The 16,227-nt window shown below is 29.5% G+C and overlaps 2 protein-coding genes across 2 annotated transcripts; one reads left to right on the forward strand and one right to left on the reverse strand.

The window, feature by feature from the left end:
- Positions 1–4,429: 4,429 nt before the first annotated feature.
- On the reverse strand, positions 4,430–6,946 carry LOC114405186 (serine/threonine-protein phosphatase 7 long form homolog). Its single transcript, XM_028367825.1, has 2 exons — positions 6,705–6,946; positions 4,430–5,294 (listed from the first exon to the last, which is right to left on the reverse strand). Exons 1-2 carry the CDS (start codon positions 6,944–6,946, stop codon positions 4,430–4,432), a joined length of 1,107 nt encoding a protein of 368 aa, XP_028223626.1.
- Positions 6,947–14,555: 7,609 nt separating this feature from the next.
- Positions 14,556–16,120, forward strand: LOC114406529. Its single transcript, XM_028369256.1, has 4 exons — positions 14,556–14,749; positions 14,885–15,005; positions 15,551–15,611; positions 15,694–16,120. Exons 1-4 carry the CDS (start codon positions 14,722–14,724, stop codon positions 16,012–16,014), a joined length of 531 nt encoding a protein of 176 aa, XP_028225057.1. The 5' UTR covers positions 14,556–14,721; the 3' UTR covers positions 16,015–16,120.
- Positions 16,121–16,227: the final 107 nt, after the last annotated feature.

The following is a 16,227-nucleotide window of genomic DNA, read 5'->3' on the forward strand; positions in this document are numbered from 1 at the left end:
TCAAAGATAAGAAGGATGAGTTTATTTTCCCAAACTTTCACTCATTAAGTTTTATTTATTTTGCTTCCGAAGTGGAATTTTCATGCATTTTATTGATTGAAGAGTTTGATATATATGTATTATAAGTCTAAATTTTTGTTACACTATCAATTAATAAGAAATTTTTATTAATACAATTTTCAAGATAATTATTATAAAAGTTAATAATTTTATTATTTTATATATATATATATATATATATATATATATAATTTGTGATTGTTTCATTGTGTTAAGTTATTTTTGTTTGATGGGTATAATGATATTGTTAACATTATAATTAATCAATGTTTAATTTTTTGAAACCTGTTGCACATATCAGGACTTGATTTGTAGTTATACAAGAGAAAAGAAAAGAAAGACAAAATTAAAATGGACATCTGGAAGCTTTTTGTCATTGCATTAATGCCAAATCTGAAAGTACTGCTGATTACTGTTCTTGGCACCTTCCTTGCAATTAATCGCTTTGACATACTCACAGAAACTGCCAGGAAAAAAATGAATACTGTAAGTTTCACCTCCTTGTCTTAAAGACACCCTCTTTTTCAACCTAAATATATAATATACAATGTTCCAAAATTAAGCAAATGCTCCTTATATATATTTAAATAAAATGATTTTTACAAAAGGAGTTTAGTTGGTTGAAAAAGAGTGGATGAGCTGTTTTAAATTTTCTAGTATTTATTTTTAATTTCTACTAATAAAAAATAAAATAAAATGATTTGTTTCTCTTACCAGATTAACATACTCTTCAAAATATTATTTTATATGTTCAAAATAATTGATGACATTAGATTAATTAATAAGAAATATATAAAAATATGATTTATAAAGAAAATTACATGTGAATGTAATGTTCTGTTTTGATACCATGACATATTAAATAAGTTTTGTTCCATCACCCTGGTGCCCCACTTGGCTCACAAGTCCATGAGCTACACCAATGCGGTTGATACATTAATAGTTAATGTCTTAACTTGAAGGTGAAGACCAAAATTAAAAATAAAATAAAATTAGAAGAACTTAAAAATCTTTTTTATAGAAATAAAATGTTTTTTTTACAAATAGGTTATTTAAGTCCGATTAAAAATTACAAAAATATTGTAGATACGACACTTTAACTTCTTATTTAATAGGTCTTATTCACTATTGTCTAGTTTTTAATAAATTTTTACCCAATAATAAAAAACATATTAGAAGAAGTGTGTAAAAAAAAGACTTAAATATATTTTTGTCCCTTTAAGTTAGTGCTTTTTGATTTTTGGTTCTTATAAGTTTATTTTTCTAATTTTATTTCTTGTACATTTATGCGTTTTCAATTTTGATATTAGTAAGATATTTTGTTCATTTTATTTCCTATAAGACTGCATTTTTTAAATAAAAAAATTGTCCCTATATGTGTAAACTTATGAGACTATAAATGAAAAAAATTAGAATCTTAAAAAGATTAAAATTAAAAAAAAATATAAATTTATAAGGATTAAAAATAAATAAAAGACTTAAAAGAACTAAAATTAAAAAAATACCAAAGATTAAAATTAAAAAAATGAATTTAAAAGGATAAAAAATGAAACAACACTAACTTACAAAAAATCAAAAACATATTTAAGTTTATAAAAATATTGCTACCCACGTTTTAAAAATTAAATAAGAAGTTGTTCAAAAGAAATATGAAAATCAGGGCACATGTATTATTTCTTAATTGGTTTTTATATCCTGCATGGGAAAACACTGCCCATATTAATATATTCATTATATCCCTAAAAGCTTGTGCTAATAGTGTATTAAGATTGGAAGGGGGAAAAAATACGTGATGTGCTTAGCAGTTAGCCATACAATTTTTTATGTAAGTCTTCTGTAAAAAAAAGTTTTATATAAAACTCATACTTGACTTTCTTTACATATGGTATATTTTGTCTTTTCTCCTGCTCTTGCTTGTAGCAGCCTGGTTAAAACCATAACTTTAAGGAGTATGATTACACTGTAAGTTTTCACATTGGTCTTCAAAATTAAAATTTCTCAATTTTGTTGGTTTAATAAAGATGCTTCGATGAATTATATACAGGTGGTTCATGCCACTGAGTATTCTTCTCATAATTATTATTGGGACAGCTCTTGGATGGTTACTTATTAAAATAACTATAGTTCCTCGGCAAAATCATCAAATTGGGTCCCTTTTACAAATTAATTATCAAAATGGGTCTGTTTCAATTTTATTTACCAAGGGGGTCTATTATTTTACTACAAAGCGCCTACCTGAGGAGCGCGTTCCACCAGAACGCGACACGTGGCTTGACTGGACAAGACGATGTGACAGGGGTGGTCGTGCCTGCCTGCCAGGCGCTACCTGTCGTGCCTACCTGCCAGGCGCTACCAGTAGTGGTGGGGTCCCTGGCACGTCCCTGTTCCCTATAAAACCATCTGCCCTCCGTTTCATTTTCACACAAAAATCTTGAAGCTAATCGGAAACCTTGAAGCTGAGTTGAAACGTGTTAAAGCGCTTTATAACGGTTAGAAATTTTGTTCAAAACTAGTAAATATTTTTTATCTTCAATACATTATAGCATTAATTAATATTTATTTTGTTGATGATAATAATGATTATATTTTGTAGGTGCATAAACAAATTGACACAAACTATAAAATGAAATAGTAATTTTGTTTATATTTTTTGTGTGATAATTAGTAATTTTTGGTAACTTAATAATTTATTTTTTGGTTATAATTATGTTTTATTTGTTTGTTGATGACAATAATTATTTATTGTAGTAGTTTTTATGTCTAGCACATTACTATTATTATTAGTTAAGCTCATAATTATTGATGTTGTTGGTATATTTTTTTAATAGCCAAAATTTATACATAGACATTAAAAATAAATGCTGATTGTTTTGCGTCATGAGTGTGCGAAGTAGGAAATTGTTGTGACAGTAATTTCATTTATTTAGAGTAATTTGTTGTTGTTAATTTATTTTAGGTTAATAATTTATGTTATGTTAATATATTTTTTATATTATTGTTTGTTGACGACATTAATTATTTATTGTAGGTATATTTTTGAAAAATGAATTCAATTATTACACTCGTCTATTTAAATGGTAATATGTACGAAACTGATGATGGTATCACATTTGAAGGCCCTAAAAAAGCTATTCAAATAAAGCGTGGTATTAGTTTTGAGAGTTTAAAAAAAAGGATACACGACAAGGTAAAATTACAAAAACATGAAAGTATATCTACTATCACTTGTAGATTTTTAGTTGCAGATAAATATATTGCACTGCAAATTTGTGACGATGAAGATGTTGAAACAATGATTCAAAGTTTTGAACAACAACAAGAAATGTCTGTCATAGAATTATGTGTTGAAGTTGATGTTGCGGGTGCTTCTGCAATTAATTTGACAAATTCATTGTTATCATGCGGAAATAATATGTCTCACAATGAATCGGGTAGTGCAACAGTTGGAACAAATTCAGAAGAAGATTTTGATGATGATGATGATTATTTAATATCTAATTCATACGCTGAGGACTCATTAGATGATGATGAGGATATTAATGAAATGTCTGACACAGATGATGAAGCTGCCCGTTTGATCGAACCACTTACAGTTGTGCAATCGGGAGAAGGTATATTTATTGTTATATATAAATAAATATTATAATATTTAAATAATTCTCTACCCTTGAATTATAAATTTTTGGTATATTGTTTTTGTAGGTGGAAGTCAGACTCCATTTTGGGATTCTGCTTCTCACTATAGTAATATTAATTGGAGTTATCTTGACCAAGAAGAAATTTGCAGTTTAGATATGGAATCAAATTTTAATATGGGTCAAGAATTATATGTTGGTATGGAATTTGATACCAAAAGCGCGGTAAAAAATGCATTACAACAATATGTAATGAAAGTACATCAAAGTTTCAAAGTTGTTGAATCTAAATCACAGAAATATGTCGTCTGTTGTGGAAATAGAAGCGATGACATCCCATGCCCTTTTTATATGAGGGCAATTTTATCAAAAAAAACTGATACATGGAAAGTTACGCAATGGGGAGGACCACAGTTGCTTGAATATGAGTATAACTCAAGACCATGATAAATTGGATTCTGATTTGATTGTCACTTGTGTACTAGGTATGATTATAAATTTTCATTCTTATTTATCCTTTTTTTTGTGTTTGTTGGTGTGGTGTACAATAATTTTTCGTACTTATTTTTATAGGGATGATCAAAGAAGATCCGTCACTCAAGATTTCTTTGATTCAAGAGAGGATCAATGGAATGTTTAATTACAACATTTCGTACAGGAAAGCGTGGAAGGCAAAGCAAAAGGCAATAACAATTGAATATGGCGACTGGGATGAGTCTTATGCCATTCTTCCGTCATGGCTGAAACACATGCAAAATCATTCGCCAGGATCGTATTATCAAATTTGTGAAACCGCCTATTGTTGGGCATCGTTCCCATGCCCATAACTGAATCAAGAGAGTGAAACCGCCTATTGATTTAGCATGATAGTCTGTTGCGATGCACATCTCTCTATAAAGGTTACCCAGAAGAGCAGCTCCCCATGCATAAGTGCTGCACTCTCTAAGGTCTCTCAAAAATTGCAAATATCTCATTGGCACCCTTTTGCTGCTTTTGTCAACAAACATCACGCCTCCTATGAATCTTAAGATCCAAGCTCGAGCAAATCTTTCAAGCCCTTGTTGGTTGCCTATGAAATCATTAATATTTGCAAATTGAGAAGTCAGCCAACTAAATAAAAGTGAGTTCCCGTCAACTGCATCATCGTCAGGCATGACACCCAATAATTCATGGCACAACTCAAACCAATCAATATTTGTATTGCCGGTTAAAGGTCTTCCATCCATAGAAATACCAAGTAGCACAAAAACATCTTGAAGGGTAATAGTTGCCTCGCCACACTTCAAATGAAATGTATGTGTTTCTGGTCTCCACCTTTCAATAAAAGCATTAACTAATGCTCCATTTATCTTCAATTGCGCCAATTTCATTATCGGGTACAAACCCGAAACTTGTAATAAAGGAATAATTTCCTCGGGCGGTGCTTCTCTATGATTATACAGTGGTGTAGCTCGTCGAATTTTTAACGTCCTTTGATTAGCACCATTCCAAATATGTTGTGATATATGGCTTTTTTGCATCCACAGTAAATCATCCTCTAATGGTCCATATGCCACGTCATAATGATTAGATGATGATGAACTTGCCATATTAAAACTCCTGTATAACAAGAAAAAAAATTAATAATCACACATATCATAAATAATTAATAATAAATTACAATATTTAAATACATTTTAAATACGTACGCAAACAATATTCTAAAAAAATACATAATTTAAATTTTAGAAATGAACACATAATTTAAGTAAATGAATTATAATGACACACACACATATATATATATATAGCAGTAATTTCAGCAATTTTTTTTTCTTAATTTTAACTTTTTATTTTAAAAGTTATTAATTATAATTTAGAGTTTAATTTTAATTTTAAACTATTGATATATTGTATCAAACTCAATATGTCTTTCTTTTTTAAATACGCTCAATAACAATATTATAGTAATATTTATTATTAATTTTAATTAAAATTATATTCTAGAAATTAAAATTATCAACCCAACAACAACAAAGTCTTACAATTGCAAATAACATCAATTATAACTAATATAATTAAATATTAACAAAAATAATAATGTAATATTTAAATAACAAATCATAAATAACAATATTATTATCTATAATTATCTTCAACAATAAATAACAATTTTATATTATTATAAAATCAAAAAACAAAGCACTAAAAATATATATCAATTTAAACTGCCTATCTATCATAAAAAAAATATAACAAAGCATTACAAATATAACACACTATCAAACTAATAATAATTATCTCTACAAATAAATCCACTAAAAAGTATAAATTGCCTATATGCATATATATATATATATATATATATATATATATATATATATATATATATATAACAATTTATATAGTATTTAAATAACAATATTATTATCTATAATTATCTTCAACAATAATTAACAATTTTATATTATTATAAAATCAAAAACAAAGCACTAAAAATATATATCAATTTAAACTGCTTATCTACCTATAAAAAATATATAACAAACCACTAATAAAGTAATACACTATCAAACTAATAATAATTACCTCTACAAATAAATCTACTAAAAAATATAAACTACCTATTTGCAAAAAAAAAAAATTAAAATATAACAATTTATATACATTAAATAAATTAAAAACACAAAATAAAAACTAACCAACCAAACAAGGGAAGGGGAACCTGCAAACAGGGGGAGAAGCCTTGCTGCAAAAAAAAAAAAAAAAAAAAAATATATATATATATATATATATATATATATATAAATATTAAAATATAAAAATTTATATAATTTAAATAAACAAAAAAAAACAAAACCTGTTGGGGAGGGGGGAACTGCAGGGGAAGAAGGGGACTGCTTGAGGGGGAGGGGGGTGGGAGCACACGAAGGATGCTTGAGGGGGGGGGACAGCCTGGGTGGTGGTGGGGTTTGGGGGAGGGGGGGACCATTTAAGGCGCCTGGACGCGCCTGGGGCCAGGGCGCGAACCGAGGCGCCTCGGGCAGGGCACGAGTCAACGCGCCTGCGTGCAGGGCGCGACCCTTAGCGCCTGCATGCAGGGCGCGACCGTACGCACCTGGTTGCAGGGCGCAACCAGCCCCTGTCGCCACCGCCTGCCACCACCTGCAACGAACACCACGTGTCGCGTTCCTCCGGTAAGCGCCCCTCAGGTAAGCGCCTTCAACCACCAGAACAGCACCCCAAGGTAAATAAGAATGGAACAGACCCATTCTGGTAAATTTTTTGTAAAAGTGACCTACAATGGTGATTTTGCCATAATTCCTCATCATCTTCGAGGTCTTGTGTTGGGGTGTTGTGCTGTAGGTACATACGTAGCTTACAAATTTTTATTTATTATTTTAAAAAATTAATAGGATTTTTTTAAATATTTGTGATGTGCTAACCATACCAAAAACTTGTATTTATGATCATTATTGAAGATCTAGAGATCTAAAAAAATTGATATTAATTGTAGGAGATGGTAGAAAATACGATGTAACTACTAACATAAAAAGTATTGCAGAACTATATAGTTGCATATCATTATGGGCCAATTTGTTTAAATTTAAGTAATTTAAAAAAAAGAGATTTAAAAAAATGATTTTTTAATAAATAGTTAGAAGTTGCTTCTCAAAAAACATAAAATTATTTTTTTAAAATAAAAATATTTTAGACAACACTTCAAAAGAAAATAGATAAATAAATTCCTTATTTTATCAATAAAAATGTTTATTTTTTTATAACAAAAAACTTTAACAAACATACCTAATATATACTTCCTCGATTTTTCTGTTTGACATTTTAACACTCTTTTATTTGTTGTTTTCCAGTTCTAATGCTTTTTTTTTTCAATTCCATCTTTAGCAATTAATTAATGTGTGCTTTTAAAGAAATTAATTAATGAGTGACAAGGAAAGCAACAAGAAATTAATTAGCTATTTTGATGAAAATTAAAAGATTTCTTAATTCTGCTTGTTCCATAACCTTTAATGTGCGTGTCTTTGGAGTTTGATGTCTACAGGAAATCTGAGAAATTTGCCTCTTATTATAGTTCCAGCTATCTGCAAGGAAAGAAGCAATCCATTTGGAGATGTGGATATTTGATACAAAAATGGACAGGCATATGCTTCTCTGTCATTGGCAGTATGATACTAACTTAGAGGATTTGGAAATTAAGTCTTTGAAACGAAAAATGGTTTCTACTGATATTTATATGACATTTAATGTGTTATATAAATATAGGTTGAGATTATGTACAAGTATTGAATCATGACTATCTAATAATTTCTTCCATAAAAAGTTATAAAACACTTTTTTTGCTCCAATATATTAATTATTATTAGGTGAAATTCACATGAGACCTATTAAATAGAAAGTGATCAATTGCAAATGATTACATGATTTTTTGACACTAACATGAACATGAATTTCATTTAATAATTAAAAATGATAAGTAAAAAAGAATGTGTTGTTGATATAAAGCATCACATCACATATATAGTAATTAACATTAGGAACAGGTTTGTGTATATACGATGCGAAGGACATTTGTCTCCCCTTAGACATTTTTCTGCAAATCACGACGGTGAAAATATGCTTAAATGAGTTCCAAACCTGGTGTTCTAACTTCAGGATGATCCAACGGTTAACGAATCCGGAATTATCATTTGACTGAGACGGGTTTGGATGTATGCAGGAAAAAAGGGAGGATTTTGGGAGAGGAAGAAAGGAAAACGAAATTGAGAGAAAGAGAAAGCATATAGAAGTATCGTCAATCTGAAAACTGACCTAACATGTCTCTATTTATATAGTTAGGGTACTCACAACCTATTATTTACTCTATTTTTTTTATTTTTATTATTTCATAAACAATAACTTTATTTTATTTCCTATCAAATGAATAAATAAAATATCATTTTTATTTTCCTTCATACCATTATTTTTATTAATAAAATTATTTTTCCTTATTTATTTAATTATAAAAACCTCATCATTTTTCTAAAATTATTTATTTTTAATTAAAAATCCTTTTTAATTTATTTTATGAAAAATGGAATGTTACATATATAATGCCTCAATGTAAAAGAGTATAAAACACATAACCAACATATACACATTACAACACAAGCAGATTGCAATTTGGAGAAATTCTGACTTTCTTCAGCGGGTTGAGTAATCCAATTGGATTCAACTTGTTGGATAAATTGCTCTTCCTCTTTTGACTTCAATGTAGAACATGATATTATTGAACATTTTTAGTTTAGTATTTTCATATTCTTTTTCATCTTATTTGAACTCTCTTTGACTCTTATTTTACCACCATAACTTAGTTTTGGTCTTAGGCAAATAATTGGACTTAATTGATAATTGTTGCTTATTTTTGGATTTTGTGATTACTTGACTTATATGTCTTGTATAGGACCTATAGGATGCTACAGAACTCCATATGGAGCATATGAGTAGTCCCTGGAAAGCTAAGAAAAAGAGCTATAATTTTATCAGAACTAAACTGGTCATTTCTGTCATTTTGAGGGTCATTTAAGGCTTGGAAGTCAAAGCCACTACACTTGGATTTTGGGCTACGAATTTTAGGTCTTTACATTATGTAATTAGCTTAATTAGAGAGATTAATTAGGCCTAATTAGGACCCATCCATTACTTCTTATTAGTTAGAGTATATATTAGTGTAGTTAGTTAGCTAGAATCATTTTTCACAAAACAAATTTAGAAACTTCTAGTACAAGTTTTGAGATCAAACTCTTTTCTCTCTTTTTCTCTCAATTGTTCTTCATCTTTCTTCAACTTTGTTTTTCTCTTTTCTTGCTCAATTTTCATTGTTCTTCCATTGGTGATGACTATGGAAGGCTAAACAACTAATTAATCCAAGGATCCAATAAATCAATGAGGAATTTGAGTTCTGGTTAAGTATTTCGAGTTTTGTTGTGAATGGTCATCCTCTTCCCCAATTTTATTTTTGTATATATGATTCTGAATGTGTTTAGGATTGGAAATAAATTAAGCTATTGATTAATTTCCTAATTCGAATTTAATTACAAATTAATTGGATGATATTTCAATTGGATTCGTGATCTCAATGTATTTAGGGATTAGTTTGATTGAATTACATATAATGAGATTGATTGAACTTTCATGATATGATCATCATCTGTAGCAAACTATGATAATTCAAATGGCTTGGATTTGATAAATTGGATTGGTGCTCTTAAATCCGTTTCATTTCTGTTTTTATGTTTCTGTAATTCTACATTTTTGTTTTTTGTGTTTTTACAATTCTACATTTCTATTTATGTAATTTTTTTCAATTTTCCACAACTTATTTATTGAAATCCCTTGCAGTGTATAAGTGGATTAAAGTCAAAACCAAATTGGATTGTGTCTCTGAGTCGACCTTGGTTATTCATGTACTATAAAATGAATCCTAGTTTGTTTTGGAACAATTCAACAATTCTTATCAGATATTCAAGTAGAATGCTCCTTAGGCACATTTTCAGGGGAGTCAGGGTCTAAAACTCGAACCTCAAAATTGAATTTATCCTTTTTAATTGATTCCTTGGTTCTTTCGATAAGCCATTTTGTTAACAATAAGTGTTAAGTCATTCAGTTTTGTAAATAGATAATTAGATAGTTAGTATTTTTACTTCTCATTATCTAGGATAAGTACCAAGGTACATTTGTATTGTAATTTGATCAATGAGATTTCATTATTTCAGCTTTTCAAAGCATTCATTCTTCTCTCCTTTTTTACCTCTTCAGCTGAACCTTGCATTTTTTACATGGTATCAAAGCCTTTTCTTTTGTTTCAAGGAACTTCTTTTTCCTTATAGACATGTATCTTCTTTTAGAGATAATTTTGGAGTGAATAGGCAATTTAGTTCCTGAGATTGTACCCATTTTGTATATTAGTCTCTAACTTAATGTTAAATGCAAAATAGTCCATATCTTTGGATACGTGTTGCAAAATAGTCCTTCCGTTAAATTTTAAAGTAACGTTGTTAGTGAAGTCAATTTTAGTGTCACGTGGACTATCCAACATGACACTAAAGGATGACGTGGCATGGTATGTGGACGTGCCTCTTAAAAGATGTCACGTCATTTGATGATAACAAAACGAGTAAATAGGCAATTTAGTCCCTGACTTTGTACCCCTGTTGCATATTAGTCCCTAACTTAATGAAAAATTCAAAATAGTCCCTATTTTTGCATAAGTGTTGAAAAATAGTCCCTAACTTAAAAGATGCCAGAAATCGTGCTTAAAGTGTTCATGCATTGCGAAGGTTGTACCTTGCACGATTTCAGGCAACGCAAATTCCTCCTTGGATTCCTTGTCATATTTTGATTTCTCTGGTTTTTTCTCTTCTTCTTTCTTTTCTTCTTTCTTTGCTTTTTTCTCCTCCACTTTATTTTTCTTTGGTTTTTTCTCTTCCTATTCAGAACCCAAAAAAAAAAAAAATCAGAACCCGGAATGATACATTGATGGTAATTGAAGAAAAAAAAAGAGGAAAAGAGAATGGTTATGCAGACCTCGCCCATTGGTGTGGACGACTGCAGAGATAAGGTTGTTGCGGTGGATTTTTGGTTATTTTTATTTGTGCAAGTGTGTGTGGGTTCTTTTTCTTATATATGCCTCAATTGGTTCAGAACCATTAGATTTGAAGAAGTCACTCATTCTATCATCATCAAATGATGTGGCACTAAAATTGACCTCACTAACAGTGTTATTTTAAAATTTAACGAAAAGACTATTTTGTAACACTTATGCAAAGATAGAGACTATTTTGAATTTTTCATTAAGTTAGAGACTAATATGCAACATGGGTACAAAGTCAGGGACTAAATTGCCTATTTACTCATTTTGTTATTATCAAATGACGTGACATCTTTTAAGAGGCACGTCCATGTGTCATGCCACGTCATCCTTTAGTGTCACGTTGGATAGTCCACGTGACACTAAAATTGACCTCACTAACAACGTTACTTTAAAATTTACCGGAAAGACTATTTTGCAACACTTATGCAAAGATAGAGACTATTTTGCATTTCACATTAAGTTAGGGAATAATATGCAAAATGGGTAAAATCTCAGGGAATAAATTACCTATTCACTCGATAATTTTGTTTGAGGAAGATTTGGCACTAAATATAAACACCTCTCAAGTTGGAATTTGAATCTTGATTCAGCATGATGTTTCTAAGGAATGTTGTGTTTTATGATCCTAGTTATGGATTCAACAATCTAATTCCTTTCCTTGATCCATGGTTTCATCATTCACAACTTGTATCACACCATCTCAACTTGATATACCTTCTACAATATCCATTTAAGACACTAATCCACCTAGACATTTTCACTAGAAATCTTAGACCCTCACATATTTCAAGAGATTATCATATAAAATAAGGGATTTTCACCGATTCGGGTCAACTCATGACCTAACTCGATCCAACCCAACTCATATTGGGTTGAATCTTCTAAATGTTCGAATCAAATCCGACTTAATCCAATTAAGACCCGATCATATACGAATTGAGTAACGAATACTATTTTTTTCAACCTGACCCAACCCAAATCATATAATTAAATTTATTATTATATATAAATTAATTATTAAATACAAAACACATTATTTTTTAGCTCACATACTATATTAAATTATTAAATTAAACCATTATGATTTTTTCTTTTTTAAGTTGTTGTTTTATCCCTGTCTTGATTTTGCTTATGTTTTCTCATGCTAGTACAATATTTTATTTCTATCTAAAATAAAAATATTGTATTAACATTAAAATAATTAATTTTATTAGTCAAATATTTTTAAAATTTGATCTCTTTTAAATGCATTTAGTCAATATATGCTTACAAAATTTTAGGTAAAAATAAATTATTATTATTATAAAAAAATATTTTTGTAAAATATAAAATATTTTTTAAATATTCAAATTCAATTAACCTAACTTAACCCGTTTATGATCGAATTGGATTGGATCAGGTATAAAAAAATACACAAACTCAATTCAACCCAACTTGTTAAATTTTGATCACATTGAGTAACGGATTTAGTCAAACTCAATCCGCCCAACCCATCAACACCCCTTATAAATTTACTTTGATGAGTTCATCCACCAAGCCTAATTCCAACATCAAATATTCTATTTGATAATTACATTTCCTATGATGCTCTATGCCTCTATCTCCCAAAAACAAACATTTTTCTGAAGAATCAATCTCATACACAGAAACATCCAACATGATTGTTAGGAACAGGCTATTGATGCTTAATTTTCAGCTCTTTCAAATAATAACACTTAGATTATCACATCTCAGCCCGTTAGAAAGATGACCATCAAATCCAAATGAGTCTTCAAAGTGAAGTATAAAGAAGATGGATCCATTGAAAGGAACAAAGTTAGGCTAGTTGCAAAGGGAGTTTGCCACTAAATTAATAGTTTGTTAATCACGCACCATACTAAGCTAACTAACCTAAACTTCCTTTGTTAATTAACATATGGCACAAATCAAAATATTTTTCACGATAGCTAATTATGTCTGTTTTGAGGTAAAAATCATTAATCAATTAAAAAATTGTTATGCAAACTGAAATTTGTTAAATCTGTTAAGCACGTGCAAAAAGATAAATAAGAAAGGAAAATGTTAATCCAACCCAAAAGAAAACATGATTTTTTTGAAAATGTGCAGTAGTACAATGGTAGATAGGCATGGTGTTGCTTTTGTGGGGGGAAAAGGAATCCTTTCTTCATGCAGATGATGGTCATCTCCTCATATATATGAATATTATGACGAAATAATTTTAATGTTAGTCTTAAAATACTCAATAAAAAATATATTTTATGCTAGTATCAGCTTGATGAATCAATATATAATTTTTAAAAAGAAAGGTACATATATTATAAAATAAACTTAATTAAAATATAATGACAGTATAAATACCATTTATACAATTATTTAAAAATAGACGGTGTCATGTGTGTTAAAGTTGTTAATTTTTGTAATAACTATTTTAAAGGTTATATTTAAAATGATTTCTAATTTATTGACACTATAAAAATCTTTAAATAAAATGAAACTCTGATAAAGAAAAGTATGTATTAAAAGATTAAAAGAAACATGAACTTGTAGATAATCATTAATTATTGTTAAAAAATTAATAAGAAATATTTTGCAAGGCTTTAAAAGGGAAAGCGATTGTTTTTAAAAAAAAATACTGTACATATCAAACTTTTTAAACTTGAAGTCATTCTAATCCCAAAGGCCAAAAGTAAAAGAGTAAAAGAGGGTTATTTTATTATATGATCATACAGGACAAGGAAGTATTACGCATACATGCCGGCCGGATCCATTCTTCGTAGGTTTGACTAAATTTATTATTTAATTTGTCTAAGGGAGTTATTTAAAAAAAATGCTATTTTTTCTGACAAATAATCATTATGCACCATGCATCTAAATTTCAAGGATGTGACAAATAATCATTATCCTGAAATGCTTAATGCCTTAGATGACTCAACAGCATAATAGATATACGGAGATAATAAATATTTATAAACTATCAAGAAGACAATCCAATCGAGATATTAAAATAATTATATTAATTTTCTCTTCAATAACTCAAATTATTTACTTTATTCTTATTCACTTCATAAGATTCCAATCCAAATTCCATAAGTAGGTCAATTGAATCATATAAATTACTAACATATATCCCATTGGAATTTACCGCTAAACAACTTCTTTTTCTTCTTTTTTTTCCTCCCTCTTTCCATCATGCATGGACCTGCTTTAAGCCACAAGCCAGTTCAAGTCAAGAATCTAACATAGAAATAGGAAAAGAAAAATAATATACAAAGAATACCTTACTTTCACCAAACAACCAGATATACTCATTTCCTAGGCTTACGTTCTATCTAGCAATATATATTGACCTTATGATAAGCTTTTGTGATCAAAATCATTCTCAATTTTCAAAATATCATGGGGATGGTTACGAGTTACATGGGAGGTACAAGTCACATTCTCTTTCATTTTCTGCCTTTTCTTGCATGAGAATTCTGAGTTCTATTTTTCATATATATTAATAAAAACTTTATTTGGTCTAAAATTAATGGATTTCACTATATTAATTCTGGCATCTCAGGAGCTGAGGTTGCATCCAAGGGGATGAGTATGCTAACAGGAACACTCTATGATCGGATCATTAAGCAGAGAAATATCCGAGAATTAAATGAGTTCCAAATTGCCATTCTTGATATCTTCAAGTAAGCATGTCATGTCATTTCTTAAAAATTGTTACATTAACAGTAAATAGTTATTATACTCGTTAAAAAAATGGCCCCTGCACTTAATATTATCTTTTATTTTAATCTCTATGTAAAAAAGATGTTATATTTTAGTCCCTATATAAAGAAAAAAAAATGTGTACAAATTATTCCATGTGATTTGACTGATGTTATCATGTTTTAAGAAATTTTTTTATAGTTTAATGGTAATTCACTTACAATGTAAAATTTTACACTGTTATTAATCACATATCACCCCTTGATATTACTTTTAAAATAATTTTGTAAAAATCAATATTCAATTATTTCTGATTAGATGATAATATAAAATTATTTTTAAAAAAATCTTTTTTTTAAGGACTGAAGAGAAAAAGCTTCATAAATAGGGACTAACAAAAATGTTTTAAAAATAGGGAACAAAAATAAAAATAAAAATATTTCCACAACTAAAAGCATTGTTAACCCTTTGAATGTCACCAATCTAACATCAGTTTTACTGATATTTTCTGACAATATTTTCATAGTGCAATCAACATGGCATTGCCCGGTAAGCATTATGATGCTCCAGCACACGATGATATACAGGTCAGTTAACTCTTCTTCCACTTTGCGTTGAATCTGCAATGCATGCATCCCTCCTAAACTGGCATGTTTCTCTAACAAGCAGAAATGTTATGAAACATGGACTAAATCTGAGGGTGCTGAGAAGAAAAAGGAAGCTTTCACCAGATTCATCTCAGAGAATGTGAATCTGAGCAAAGCAGATGAATCTATGATGATCACTGGGATAGTGGCTCCACCAGTTGCCATGGTAGCTAAGAGAACTGGGCAAACTGTGCCTCAGCTAAGTGTTATCAAAGCCATCCCTGATGTTGCATTTGTTCCTGGAGCTACCATTTTGGCTCTCATTGCTATTAAGCTCACAAAAAGAATGGCATTCAAGAATATCCCATCCCTTCCTCAAAAAGAGGAGGATACCCCTTCCTAGCTTTCCCTTTTGATGGAAATGTGCATTATTAAATGTTTCATGTTATTTCCAAATGCAATTAATTGTGAACTTGACATTATTGAACAAAGATGAATTTTAGTGCCAATTGACCTGAGAAACCACATAATGTCACATTCTATGAATAATAGATACATGCAAATGATATGATCTCATCGGAGTACAAGGGAGGGATGGTGATGAATGACATCAACA

Source organism: Glycine soja, chromosome 3 (genome assembly GCF_004193775.1).
Source record: "Glycine soja cultivar W05 chromosome 3, ASM419377v2, whole genome shotgun sequence".
NCBI lineage: Eukaryota > Viridiplantae > Streptophyta > Magnoliopsida > Fabales > Fabaceae > Glycine > Glycine soja.

Excerpts from the sequence above, each read along its gene's own strand:
- LOC114405186 (XM_028367825.1), bottom strand. The coding sequence starts at position 6,946 with ATGGGTCTGTTCCATTCTTATTTACCTTGGGGTGCTGTTCTGGTGGTT. Across the intron at positions 5,295-6,704 it reads GCCCTGCCCGAGGCGCCTCG|GAGTTTTAATATGGCAAGTT; the intron begins GTTCGCGCCCTG and ends CTTGTTATACAG.
- LOC114406529 (XM_028369256.1), top strand. The coding sequence starts at position 14,722 with ATGGGGATGGTTACGAGTTACATGGGAG. Across the intron at positions 14,750-14,884 it reads GGTTACGAGTTACATGGGAG|GAGCTGAGGTTGCATCCAAG; the intron begins GTACAAGTCACA and ends CTGGCATCTCAG. Across the intron at positions 15,006-15,550 it reads GCCATTCTTGATATCTTCAA|TGCAATCAACATGGCATTGC; the intron begins GTAAGCATGTCA and ends ATATTTTCATAG.